Below are 14343 nucleotides of genomic sequence, written 5' to 3'. Positions count from 1 at the left end.
TATCGTTCTCTGAGAGAGAAGCTCCACTCTCTGTCCGAGCTAAATCAATATCCCATTATAGTGTTTCAGAGGGAAATGGCTGAGAGGAAAGAAAGAGAAATAACCTCATATATTATGGCAACACAGATCCATGGATGTGTCTCTTTGCTTCTCTGTTTGGAGGTGAGGTTAGGGTGAAATAGTTGGAAATGAAAACCATTGAATTTCGAGAATATGGAAGACCCAAACGACAAAGAGAAAATGAACTGCTGATGGCTGAAAGGAAGTCCCCTGAATAATCTGACAGTGTGCTGTTTAAAGAAATCTCCGCTTGACATGAGACACAGAGAGAGGAAGAAGAAGAAGAAAAGGAAAAAGAGACTGCAGAGGGCGATGAAGGAAAAATCCATGCAACACATCTCAATGTTTTTATGGGCGTTTTTTAATTGAAACCAGCTTCACTGATAACAAACATGCAATATCACTGTACAAGCCAACACCACAGATAAGTGTTACTCATTCATGTCTCGACACATTGTCAAGGATTAGCCAGCAGCACACACACAAACACACACACTTTCAGATGTTGTACAGAGATAAACACGCTCTACCTCTTTTGCTCTTTGACACACACACACACACACACACACACATAAACACACAAACAAACGCTCACACACATACACGTATTCATATTTACATATCACAGTGAATGATGGGTAAAAACGATGCAGGGAGGAGGATTACACTGTTCTCCCGGTCCGACTAGAGATGAGAATGGCAGCAGGGTTCCAGTGATAGTGAGTGTGTGTCTGACTGAGGTGGGATAAGGAGTGAGACGATGACAGTGAGGATGTGAGTAGAAAACAAGACCTTTTATCAGCATCCTAAAATCAGCACGGAAGGCGGGCGTATTGGATGGGCGCCTCTTAGCATTTAGAGAAACAAGATGAGGCTCCTAATATAAAAGAGAACAGGTCTGTGTGGAAGAAATCTTCTTTTTTTGTTGTTGTCAAACCCACTCAGTCTGTGCTACATTTAAATACGTGGTGTAATTACAGTATCATAAATACAGAGCTTCATGGTTTCATAAATAGGTTTGGGGTATTGCTTGGATGACGTCTGCCGATGCGCTTTTACAAAAAAAACAAAAACAAAACAAACAAAAAAAATAATAAAAACCAAGTAAACATAAAAGGCCACACTACCAAAAAATAAACCTTCAATTCCAATAAATAAATAAATATTTTTAAAACGTCATACAAAATTCTGACATTACCCTTTTTTTCCAACATTTAATGGAAGTTCTGTCTACAAATGTAAGTTAATAAATATATTTAGTATTTTTAGTAACAGTTAGGTTTAGGTGAGTTTATTTGGGATATCTCTTATATCTTTAAGCAAAAACTGGATTATAAACAGTAGGAAAGATCTCTGCAGAAACTCTATTTAATACTGCTCATATCACAATGGTTACGACACGATAAAATACTGCAAATTATCAAAACTGTACAGAAAAACTTACAAGTTTCTCTAAAATACATTTTCACTGTTAGTGTGTGGGAGGAGAGATACAAGAGAGCTCGTCTCTGGCTGGTCAAGCAGCAGCCCATCCTTCAGGTGGACTGACTGACACAGCAGCCCTACAACAGTCATTATCAGTGGGAGACCCCTCTCTGCACGCAGCTGATTGTCCTGAGCTGTGCTGCTCCAGTCTGGAGGCCCCTGGGTCCCTCCACCTTGTCAGCAGCTCGCAGCACCCCTCTGAAGCTCTCGCTGATGGCTACTACGACTCGACATGGAGCAGAAGGCTCACAGTCTCGGAAAAGAGAAGACTGTAGCGGGGCGAGCCAGCCCGCATGTTTCTACTGTATGTCTGGGGAGTTCGTCAGACGCAGTACACTCTTCTACTCCGGTTCATAGTTCAAAATGGTCGTTGATTTTTTTTTTTTTTTTTTTCTCTCTGTCGGGTGTTTTTTAAAATGTATTTCTTAGATATTCCTCTAGCTAATCTACTTCACGGTTACAGGTGTGAGTGTCAGTGGTGCTCCGCCAAACGGTGGGGTGTTTTGGCTGGGTGAGGGCAGTGTCGCCCTGGTGGTGTGTGTGTATGAGTGTGTTTTCAGTGTAGAGGAGGGCAGGTTTTGGAGACAGCAGGTCAGCGGTGGCGATAGTGTCTCATGAGGGGGACGATGCAAGAAGGGGGTCCAGACAGCTTGAGGAAGGGGTGCTGGAGGAGCTCCTGGGCTGTGGCTCTCTGCGAAGGCTCCCTCACCAGCATCAAGTCCAGGAAGGACCGCAGCACTGAGGACACCTGCAGATTTAAAGAAATGCCTCAATTCTGCTCCTTTGTTTGATATACAATTATAGGTTGCAAAGGGAAGTTTACTAACACAAATACATGTAAGAAAGATCTTTGATGAGGAACTTGTGTTACAGTGTTACTGGCAAACAAACAACATATAATATAAACAACATTTTAACAATATGGCATTTTTAGCTGTGTTAGTAAGCCGGTGGGTCCACCAGTTAGGTCCAGATCAACATTCATAGTCCTGAGAGAATGAATTCTAATGACTTTGGGTTTGCCTGACTTTTCCTCTAGCACCACTATAAGGTTGATTTTGATGTTTGCAGTAAAACTGCTATTAGGTGGACTGTCATGAAATACGGCACACACATTCATGTTCTCTCTGGATGAATTGAAATAATGCCCTTTATTGACATCTAGCTCCTTCATCATCAGGTTAATTTAACCAATCCTTTTCTTGGAATCAAACGCTTGCAAAACTAACAAATACCCATCAGACTCCGCTCTACTCTGTACTACAGTCTCTGCTATCCCGGTAGGTTCCCAGTAGTGTCCTGCAAATGGCAGGCTGACCTTAAAATCTGTGAAAGGCATTCAGCAATTTCAGTCTTTTCACATTCTGGATCAGCAGTGCAGCTTTGATTTTGGTGCCGATTTCAACCACGCGTCATGTGGCAGAAATCTGGTTGCCACCTGACAGAATTTCTCACAACAAAGTTGACATACTGATATTTAATGAATGGATATAACAAAACACTATGGCAACAGCCATCGCTGTAAAAATTATGCACTTTTGTTTCAACTCTCCTCTACAATAACTCATGCCACAAATAATGGAATTTTTTTGTCTTCCAGAGGGGGTTGGGCAGTGGATCTTGCAGAAGTCAGTAAGAATACTGGTCGTTCAGAACAATCATACAACCTGCCTGCATTTATTTTTTCACCGCAATTACACTTAAAATGGATAAAGATTTTTAAAGTTTTTTCACATTTTCTAACTCTTTGTGCCTGCACTTAAGTTTCTTACCTTGTGCGACTCTTTTAGCCTTGGTGGCAGGTTGTCTCGTATCCTCCTCATGGCCTGCAGAGGGGGTTCATTAAAGTAAGGGGGCTCCCCGTCCACCATCTCAATCACCATGATGCCTAAAGACCAGATATCCACCTGGACACACACAAAAATATTCATTATTGTCTACTGGAGCTGAAGTCGGCACAGTGATGCAGAGCACTGTTAATGTGTCCTCACCTCAGTCCCATAAGGTAGTCTAGAGATGACCTCTGGTGCCATCCAGTAGGGCGTGCCCACAAGGGACTTCCTCTTGGGCACCTCTTTGGAAACTTGGGCACAAAAGCCAAAGTCTGATAGCTTGATCTGCAAACACACACACAAACATGGTGCTGCCTTCAGGTTCCGCTCTCCTACTTAGGCATGTGGACATACAGTAGCGATTTTATTAGTTCAGAACCTCTGTGTTTGATGTCAGGAAGTGCACTGACCCATTGTGATGAAGAGCTTCCATAAAAGACACTAATCTCCCATATTAGTAGTTAATTATCCCTAATTAATCAATCACATCTTATCAGCTCGTTAGGAGGCATCAGGCGGGATTTAATTACGGGGCCACAAGTGGTAATTGATGATGATGAGTTTCTGGTACTGGCTGTTGACAAGTGGCACCCATGGAGAAGGTCAGTGAGTGTGTGAGTGTGTGTGTGTGTGTGTGTGTGTTACAGTGAAATCATCAGTGACAGGAACAAGGGCAGTAGAGTTGGTTATTAACACCTGGGGTATTACTAAGATCGCTGTTTAAATGGGAATGTTTGGGTTTATTGACACCCCAAAAGGAAGAGTGTGAACACACATGTAGAAACACGTGCACAGGGAGACATACACACATATACTCTTCACTTACCCTGCCATCACTGGTCAGGAGAATGGAGTCACTCTTGATGTCGCGGTGGATGACGCCCTGCGTGTGCAGGTAGGACAGAGCCCTCAACACCGACAAACACACTGTAGCAATCTGCTCCTCGTTCATCCTGTGAGGAGACACGCATGCACACACACGTAAATACGCTTCAGCAAAGAGGAGCTTGTATGATTATATCTGACATGTTGAAGTGTAATTAAAACGAAAAGATACTTAAAAGTTGCAATCCTTCAATGTTTATCTTGCCATTTAGCTACAGTAACATTACACACAGTAGAAGTATATGGTACAAAATGTGAGTAGCGTTTAGGGACTCCGTGAAAGATGGCGCAAGGGTAATAAAAGAGGAAGGGATTTGTAACTTGCTTTTGGAAGAGCAGTGCTTGCTTTTGGAAGAGCAGTGCAGTCTTTTATTACTTCATTCTACTTTTTAATTTAATTGATAATACAAAAGTAAAACACGCGCACACACACACATATACTTTGCTTACTTGGGCCTAACCTACACTTACACTAGATATATTTGAATATTTCAGGCAATAAACTTTTCGTCTGTGGTATAAATCTCTACTGTTCTACAGTCTACAGCACAGGCAGGCCTGGCGTCAGCCCTTGCTGTTGTTCAAAAGATATTACAGGCGCACGCAGAAATATTCCCACGTAGCCTGCAGCGGCTGTAGCTGTGATGTGCAGAGCAGGCAGGGGGGCCCCATATGGAGAGACAGGGCGATGCAGTGCGTCTGACTGAGCTCACACAGAAACTCACAGCTCCACTGAACATTAACATCGAGACCCAGCTGGCCAGGCCACGCTGTGTGTTTGAGTATGTGCGCACATACAGTACATGTGCAGAAGAAGACAGACGCTCCTTTGCAGGCACAGACCAAGGAAACATACATATATGTAGTACATCTACATGTAAAGTACAAGCACAAACATGCAACCGCACACAGACACACACATGTGCGCACTCGCACACACATCCCTCTTTTCAGCTTATTGCTCAGTCTTCAGACTGACTTTTGGAGTGACGGCTAACACACATACACACACACACTCTCATATAGATACTGCAGCAGATTTTATTGTCACACATATATGCATTTACAATCACAGGAGATAAATGAGCCTTCTGCTAATGGGAAAACGACTGGCTAAGTCAAAGTGAATGGGATGGAGATGTGTGCGCAACAACAATTCACCTCTTACTGCCCCACCCCCCCTCCACCACCACCTATATCCCCCCCACACACATGCACAAAAATGAACACACACAACTAAACAGAAAACAGGATCACTGAAATAGAAAATTGTTTCAAACACAAAGTGAAAAACAATTTTAATGAGCCTGTAAAGGTTGCCAAGGGGAGGAGATTTACACATGCACCTACGCACACACTAACCTGCAGGCATCCATCACACATACACACCAAGCAGCACATACATATACTTTTGCACTAGCAGTGGATAAAATCCCTGTGAAGTGCAGCTCATTAACAAATGCTCAAGTATAATTGAAATTTGAACGTGAGTGAAATAGTTCAGTAACACGGGCGTCTGTAATGCCACTGCTGACTTGCCCGTGTGTGTTAAGATGTGTGTGTTCATGTATCTTAGGGTGTGTGTTTGCTGCCAACAAGCCTGTGAACTGATGAGGCTTGCACAGTGTAAAACAGGCAGCAGTTATTTCCACAACAAAAGCTGAACAGAAACACTTTCATGTTCTTTATTGTATGATATAATAATAATATAATTATATATAATAATAAAACAATTCCTTATTCCTTTTATATATATTACATAATACCACATAATTAAACCAAATTTATGTGAAGATAACAGACATAAGATTTAGCTGCTAACTTTTTCTCTACTGATTAGTGATATTTGTAGGAATATCAGCTGGAATAATGAAAAAATACACAAAAACATAAACATTTACTTAAAATCCAACAAAGAGAAAACACGAGTATCCAATAATATCCTCTTTACTGAGCGGACTTTCCATTAGTACTTCTAAAAGCACTGATGTGCATACTGAAACTCTCCCTCTCTCTCTCACACACACACACACTCACACACTAAACACACAAACAAGCAAACATCTGTGTGGGAGACTGTTCAAAATACTTCACAGTAGCAGCGGTGCTCAGCCTCACCAAAGCGTGTTATTAGCATCCGACACCGCACAGTGCTAATGCTGACACTCCACGCAAATGACTGTAATTAAACACCAAGCGCAAAGTAAGCTTAAAACAATGAGGCGGCAGCTTAGAAGCACGACTCAACAACAGTGAAGTAATTAGGGAAAGTTGGAGAGCAATAATCCTAAAAGTACCAAAGGCAGGAGTGGATTACAGCCCATCTGCTGGTTTCTCCTGGTTGTCTCGTGAAATCATCCGTCTTTGTCAAGTTTCCGATGCACGGAGCAAATCAAAGGACCTTATGATTTTTAACAACACAACTTTCTTGTTAGTTAAAGCCAGCTAAACCCAAATGATGTCTCCTCCATTAGCAAGTCGCTGAAAAGGAAATAACTAACTGCATATAAGGATGTCTAGGAATTTTAACTCCATACAGTACAATACAAAAGAATATATCTACAATATAGAATAGAGTTGAGTATTTCTAATATATAGTTTAATTTAATTCAGTTCATTTTATTTATATAAGTTATATCATGATCATATCACCATATAGAGCTGGTGTAGCACAGCACCATGTAGTTATCAATACACAGGACAGTTCGGCGACTGATATTTCAGAGCCATGGTGAGGGCCACAGATTCTAACCTACGCAAACCTCAGTGAGAGCAGAGACTCAGGCAGACTAAACTAGCTAACTGCTACAAGGCGATGGAAAAGGATGATGACAGGTCAACAACACCATCCGACCCTCAGTTCGTCTACTGGATAAGGTACTACTCTTCTGACAGCTGTCGGTATGCTGATCCTTCCTGAGGAGATTAAGTAAACCAAATCATTACCATCTTTTTAAAATTCATTCATTTTGATTGGTTCTGTACCCGCTTAAATAGCCATCTCGTAACTTTTACTTCTGTTATTGTTATTCTTTGACTATTTCCACATCTCATTGAGGCCTGTGGACGGTGGTGTTGGCTCCCCTTTAAGGTCAGCTTCAGTATTTAATATTGTATTTGAAGAGAGGTTACCTGGTGTGAGTTACAATGTCGGTGAGAGCTCCGCCCTCAAGAAATTCCATGACAACCCACAGCTCGTCTCCCACCAGGTAGCTGTTGTACATGTCAACCACGTTCTCGTGATGGTAGTCCCTCATGATCACCACCTAAAACACACACAGCCAGAGGAGGAAATGATGTTTACTTCTTCACTTTCTATTGACATCGTGTGTTTCTACTGGCGCACGGCACACAGATAACACAAACCTTGGCCTACAAAAAGTGTATTCTTGTATGGCAAACATTGTATCTATGCATCTATGCATCTTATTATTATTATTATTATTATCATTTGCTAAATTCAATACTGCATTTGTGTCAATACAAAAAATGTAATTTATGTATGCATGTTAAATATGTCAAAAAGAAGTAATCTACTATGAAAATAATTTATTAAATTTGTTCTCATATTTTTGATTAATTATTAATTGAACTCTCCTCTGTCTGATTTGAACAAGTTCTGGAGGCTTAGCTAGAAAAGAGCTACGTTCAGAAATTAATAGGATTACACAAAGCAAATTAGTTTCCAACTGAACACCCACATCTGTGTTCAACGTCACCGCGTACTAACACACATACATGCATGTATTCTTTCTCTCTGCTCCTCACTGTCATGCAAACACACCCACACACACCCAAAATAGCATCAGTGCAACATTGCTTGATGGAAGAAATCCATAGTTCACCCTTTACTCAATTTCTGTTAATTGAGCAATCGAGAAGTTTTTCTACAAACATGATTTATTTCAGTGGATGTGCAAATGAGTGTGTGTGGTACCCCATGTCTCTCCTGTAGTCAGCTGGGATAGGCGCCTGCAACCCTGACAGTTAAGAAAATGGATGGATGGATGTTGTTGTGTTGTTTGTCGGTGTAAGCACTAGTTATTTATTTTTTAAAAAAAATCAAAAAAATTACAGTGTAAAAATATGCTGGTGGATTGATTGCCATGGATATGTGTCAGTGAAATAGTGGCAAAGCTATTACTTAATTAATAAGCAAGCTGCTGATTTATTTTTATCTATTTGGCACAAACTGAGCCATGTTTAACGAGGCTATTTAAACCAGTTTCATCTCTGCTGCTGCTTGATCAACAACTAGTGGCAAATGTTTCTGATTTCACATGTGGTGAGTGGGCGTCATGCTCTTTATCTGTCTGGGTCAAACTGACCTACAATAGCAACGCAACACCACCCAGCATCTAAAATGAGTAAATACTCACACGCAAAACATTCAAAACCAGAGCTGTAGTAAACGTGCTAAAATGTGCTGCTTTCGGTGTGAGCCTGTGTGAGATAAGTGTACTGCAGTTACAGCCCATCTCTGTCAGTCTTACACACCTCATTAAAGAGCAGCTCTCTCCTCTGCTGTTTCCTGAGGTCCATCTTCTTCACAGCCACCTGCTTGCCGCTGTGTTTCTCGCTGGCGATGCACACGATACCCGTTGAGCCCTCGCCGATTTTGATAAAGCTGTCCAGGTATTCCCGAGGGTCCCCTGTAGGCAAACACGAACACAGCTCAGTTTTTTATTGCAACGCCAGAAACAAAAACAGAAATGTTTATCTTCACTGTCTCTTTTAATTGTCCATTTCTCACCTGGGTTGACCACCAGCTGAAGTGCAGCTCTGAACTGCTCATGCGAGACTCTAGAAGGTTGAGTGTCAGAGCTGGACCCCCAGGATGGAGGCGGGTAGGCGCCAGGGGGGATGTAAGGTGACGAAGGCTGTGAGTAGGCCCCCTGTGTTTAAAAATACAGAGATATACAGAGGGATTGAGAAAACAACATAAAATGCATTATTCCTAACCTCATCTTTAGCACAATAGCAAATGCTCAATCTCCTCAATGTCAGCGTTTCAGGTCTGTTTCAGTTTTGCTACAACACAAGAAACACAAGAAATATGACTTAAGTAATACAACAAGAAAGAAAAATTTGTACATGAGTGAACGCAAGTACCTGAGGGGTGTATGGTGGGCTGGGCTGGGAGGGGGGGTGGTGGTAGGGTGAAGGTTTGTAATGGTGAAAGACAGGCGGGTAGGGCAGGTGTGCTGGGGGGTAGCCAGGTGGCTTGCTGTGGCTCTGTGGTTGCTTGAGAGGCCCCCGAGGGTAGGTGTCACCGCCCATAACCTGAGGACTGCCATCACGTAACGGACGCTCGTAGTCACCCTGCAGATGGGAGCACAGGGAGGTTATTTCACTGCTGGATGAAAATTTGTACACTGTATGAAATGTCATAGTGTTCATAAGTTACTGAAGGATGTTTCTGCGTTGAATGCATCACTGTGAATGCATGACCACAAGCTCTGTCCACAAATACATGCCAGCTCTGCTTCCAGGTGTGTCGGTAGGTACGTTACCCCTTGACAGAACTAACAGAAGACATTTAGTCCACAGGACAGGGACCACACTTTATCACTACCATCCCGTAATGTCTCTTCAACTACTTCATTCATCATACAGGAGCTTAGGGAGCATCAAAATCTGGAACACAACACTTTCTTGAGATCCTAGAAACACCTGAGTCTCCCATAAAGCAGTGTGAGAGCATGCATGCTGGCATAAGCACACACAACACACAGTGAGAAGCTAAACTCAAAGAGACCTAATTAATTAATTCAATTAAACAGATCTGATGGTTTGAGAAAATATTAGAAGTTCAGTGTGGACTTTACACAATATGCCAAAAACTACACAGAGAGTAGCAGATCAAGCTGCCTTCAGCGTGCGGACATTAAATTCAATTACCTTTGCCACACCTCCCAAACAATGCTCTTTAAACCAGCATGATTTTTTTCTCATAAATTCTCAGAGGGTAACGAAAAACTCCCTCTCTTTCTCTTTCCATTTATTTGTTTCTTTTTCTGTGCCCATCACTCTTTTTCCTTACTTACACACACACACACACACACACATGCACACACACACACACACACACACGGATAGACAGGGCAGGAGGAGGAGCCCTGATATGTAGGGTTGGTGTATAATTACATGGTGTGAACTCTTTTAATCAATCACTCTCAGGCAGGTGTAGGGGAGGAGTGCGGGCTGCTGCTGCTGCTGCTGGGACGGCCCAGCCTCGCACCTCCCTATCATTGGCCGGCACTGCTGGCTGGCTGTCAGCCAAGGGTCTCCTGATCCATGTTGGTTAAACGCGCATTAATCTGAGTTTGGCAGGGTAATCAACAACCTAACTCAACTGTGAAATTGAATTCCGCGGTGGAACATCGTTCGGCCAGTTTTATGCTAAGGCTGCAGAAAGGGAAAGTGCCGCAACATCAATTTGTCACCGAGAGCTGCGGCACTGAGCCCACGTTCGCCACAAAACAGAGAGAGACAGAGAAAAAGAGAGCGAGTGAGAGAGAGAGAAGAAGAAGGAAGGAAGAGAGAGAGAAGGAATGTGTGTGTGTGTTTGTATCTTTTGTGTGTCTGTGCAACTGTGTGTGTGGCCAAGCCTCCGTGCTGTCTACTGTTACATCCCCACCGGCTCCCAACAACAGCAGGGAAAAAGAAGGATTTAATTCAATGGTATGAGTGGGCTGAAAGAGGCGAAAGAGAAGAAAAGGTAGAGAATGAGAGAGGAGAGAGAGGGGTGGGTCTGTTACAAGGTCCGTGAGCCGAGAACAATAGTGATTCTTAAGCTACCAGATCACTCCTTGTTTTTTTCTTTTTTTCTTCTTAGCACTGCTGCAAAATCTCGTAACATCACTGGGCAAATTATGGTGCATTTACTCCTCAGCCGGCTCTGCGTTATAGCTAACGATTCATTTGCTTTAGGATTTGATAAAAACAGTGCATCAAATCATCATCACATTAAATCGTAGCCATACACCAATAACAATGCAGTCGGACTGAGCTAATATCTTATTTTTTATTTTTTTTAATCAATGTATACAAGCTCTGTTAAGCCTTAACACATATAGTATATTTTCAGTAAATGCGCCTCCTCGAGCATAACGACTCAGAGAGTGGTAATAATAAACAATATGTAGAAAAATGACCTTCCCCCCTGCATCACTTCCAATCCTGCTTCCCCTGCATTCTCTGTAGCTGTTTTTTCTATGAGTGGCTATTTACTGAAGCATGCAGGTTAAATGGTTTTTCATCAAGGCACCCTGGGATCTACATCAGCAAACCCAGTTTTCCTTTCAGCTACTGGACTCACGGTGTGTGAGGGAGGGATGGCGCAGCGCTGTGACAGAAGTACAGTACACCTGTGTAATGTTCCTGATGGGGCACTGAAAGCTTCAAAGAATAATATGAAAACATATAAAGAAATGATATGAAGAATGACTGCTCTCCCTGTTACCCCTGCTGTTGCATTGGAAGGCAGCATCTTTTGCCCCCTGCTACTGTATAGCATATTCTAATATCTTTTACTGCAGCAAATGCAGCTGTATACATTGGTATGAAAGAGTCACCAAAAGAAATGTATACTGGAAGCGTACGGTTACATTACACAGCCGCTAATGCATGGAAGGTTTGTTTGCTCTTGTCTGTGGAGCATCTGCATGGAAGAAACTCAGTCAGTCCCACTGCTCCACTGGAGCACATTAGAGGCTGCATCAGAAGCTCTACAAATGCCACCATACGCCGCAGATGTTTCATTCACAGCGGGAAGCTACACACTCAGAAACATGACTTCAAGTACTATAAATGACATAGTTCTAGATTTTTTTTCTCATGTCAATATTTTTTCTCATATCAATATTTTTACTGGCTATCAGAGTAAAATTTTAGCTTGAATCTTCACAACACCTCCGTCACTTTGAGGTGCTAACCTGCAGAAAAAGGTTTCTTTTTTGGTGACAACTACAATAAAGCCAAACAGTCATTATCAAAATACTGCAGATGATTACATAGTTTATGTCAGTTCTGCTCTGATTTAATCTTCACTGCTTTATAAGACTGATTTTATGGTTCTGGTATTTTCATTTTCTGTCTTTCACTTTCTTCCTGTCATGTCTCTGCCTCTCATTTCTTTCTTTATTCTCTTCCTTAGTGCCTCTCTTTGTCTACTCTCTCTTTCTGTAATTCAGAGCTTTCTGGTTGATGGTCAGCATGAGCAGCAACTGATCCGTGTGCAGAGACAGCGGCTACTTAAAGATCCTGATGGAAGAGTACATAAACTCATACCACCAGCTACCAGCTATCCAGTATGAGGGCAATAAAAAATGAAGAAAACATGAATGAGAGACTTAGAAAATGGGGGGAGAGATATGAAGAGAGAGAGAATGAAAAAGATAAAGGACTGCAGGTGGATGGGAGGTGGGACTAAATGTTGGGCTACATCTGTGTAATTTTCTCTGCAGTGTCCGGGGTGTGTGAAGTGCTGTTTGGAAACATTCCTGGGCAGTCAGTGTAGCCACCTGGTAGTTTATTATTTTCATGGATGAAGAGATTATGAGAAATTATTTCATTCATGCTTTTTGTGTTTGGTGTAGTTACCTTAGCTATGGTCTGTGAGTTCACAAGACTCTCTGAGAGGCGAGGATAGGTGTAGGAGCTGTACGGGTGGGCCTGTGGAGGGTTCTTGAAAGCCCCGCTGGCCGCATAGGGCACATTTGGTTCCTGCAACCCAGACCCAGACCGAGATCGCTGCCTTATAGCCGGCGTGGGGCTGGTCTGCGTTACATAGGAACTCTTGGGTCGCTTTTCGTATTCGTCCCGCAGGCCGCCGTAGCTCCACTCACTGTCTGGATAGTTGATCTGCTCACTGTGTAGCGAGGCACGAGATGGTGTGCCTACTGAAGTGTCTCTGTAGTCCTGACTGGACGAGCCACCCACAGATGCCCGATAATAGCCACTGGAGCCCACCCCACTCCCCACTGTGGAGGCCACCTCGTCTGCTGAGCGCCCTTTGCTCTCCAGGTAGGTGTGGTAGTCTGGGGGGAGCTTGCCATAGTCTGATTTTTGGGGCATGGCATCGGGATAGAAAGGGCTGCGTATAGGGTGTGAGTGACCATTCTGCTTAGTGAATCGATAGTGCCTCCCAACTGCCCAGTCCCCATCTATGGAGAGGCCTGGCCTGCTAGGATCAAGGGAGAAGTCCCTGCTGGAGGTGTCGAGATCACAGGAGTAGCGGGAGTAGTAATGATTGAATCCATTCTCCTCTGGAGTGTTGGGATGACCACTGCTGGAGGGTTTGGAGCTGATTCCAGCCTGGTGGGGGCCTGGTGGACTCTCTTTACGCAGGGAGTTGGAGCGCGTTACTGAGATGTTGTCAAACTCCTCAAGCAGGCCATTGATGGACGCATCTTTGGGTGGTCGGTTCCCTCGAACAATGGTCTGAGAGAAGAACAAACACATTTACACTTAGCATACAAGAGAGGGTGTCACATGCAAGTTTGATGGAGATAACCCTGATACTTTGGGTTGCAGTACATTCAATTTCAGTTTAATCATTCCTGGACGAAAATTGAATGAGATGAATTGAAATTCCTGTTTAATCAACTTAGGTTAACTAAAAACAGGTCAATTTCCAGGCAGGAATTTTAATTCATGTGTATCAGGGCTTTGTAGCAAGTATGAAATTTATCATCAGTTGCAATCAATGAATGTCAGTATTTCTATCTGAAAGAACTGCAGGCATCAGTCTACACAACCACTAGCTGTTGTGAGTTTGGATGCAGCTCGAAAATGCATGGAGATAAATGATGGGATACCTCAGATGCTAAAAGAAAACCACTGGTGGATTGAAAGAGCTAATTCCTGCCCCATTTCCCTCGCAACAGATTAGCTTCATTTTCAGTGGGCTGATCAGGATACATTAGTAGTCGTGACGTTTGGTTTAGCACTCGGGAAGTGCATGAGCACGCCAGCATGCGCTTGCACACACAAATGAAGGGAGCAAGAAGGAGAGAGAGAGTGAGCAGTCATGCTCACATCTGCTTCAAAGCAAAGGCAGCTTAAACATCAGGGGTGC

The 14343-nt window shown here is 42.9% G+C and overlaps 1 protein-coding gene across 2 annotated transcripts in view; it reads right to left on the bottom strand.

Moving 5' to 3' along the window:
- Positions 1 to 401: 401 nt before the first annotated feature.
- Positions 402 to 14343, bottom strand: part of pak5 (p21 protein (Cdc42/Rac)-activated kinase 5) — a 56933-nt gene continuing 42991 nt past the window's right edge. For both annotated transcript variants that reach the window (XM_046373212.1, XM_046373213.1), the window contains 9 exons: positions 12867 to 13706; positions 9375 to 9584; positions 9016 to 9157; positions 8760 to 8914; positions 7395 to 7528; positions 4204 to 4330; positions 3537 to 3662; positions 3318 to 3452; positions 402 to 2293 (listed from right to left, as the gene is read on the bottom strand). In XM_046373212.1, coding sequence (XP_046229168.1) covers positions 2138 to 2293; positions 3318 to 3452; positions 3537 to 3662; positions 4204 to 4330; positions 7395 to 7528; positions 8760 to 8914; positions 9016 to 9157; positions 9375 to 9584; positions 12867 to 13706 — 2025 coding nt within the window. In that variant the 3' untranslated portion in view covers positions 402 to 2137. The remainder of the gene's footprint in view (positions 2294 to 3317; positions 3453 to 3536; positions 3663 to 4203; positions 4331 to 7394; positions 7529 to 8759; positions 8915 to 9015; positions 9158 to 9374; positions 9585 to 12866; positions 13707 to 14343) is intronic.

The sequence above is a fragment of the Scatophagus argus genome, chromosome 19, assembly GCF_020382885.2.
Source record: "Scatophagus argus isolate fScaArg1 chromosome 19, fScaArg1.pri, whole genome shotgun sequence".
NCBI lineage: Eukaryota > Metazoa > Chordata > Actinopteri > Scatophagidae > Scatophagus > Scatophagus argus.
Note: the sequence above shows the minus strand (reverse complement) of the source record. Positions and strands in the feature narration are given on the sequence as shown.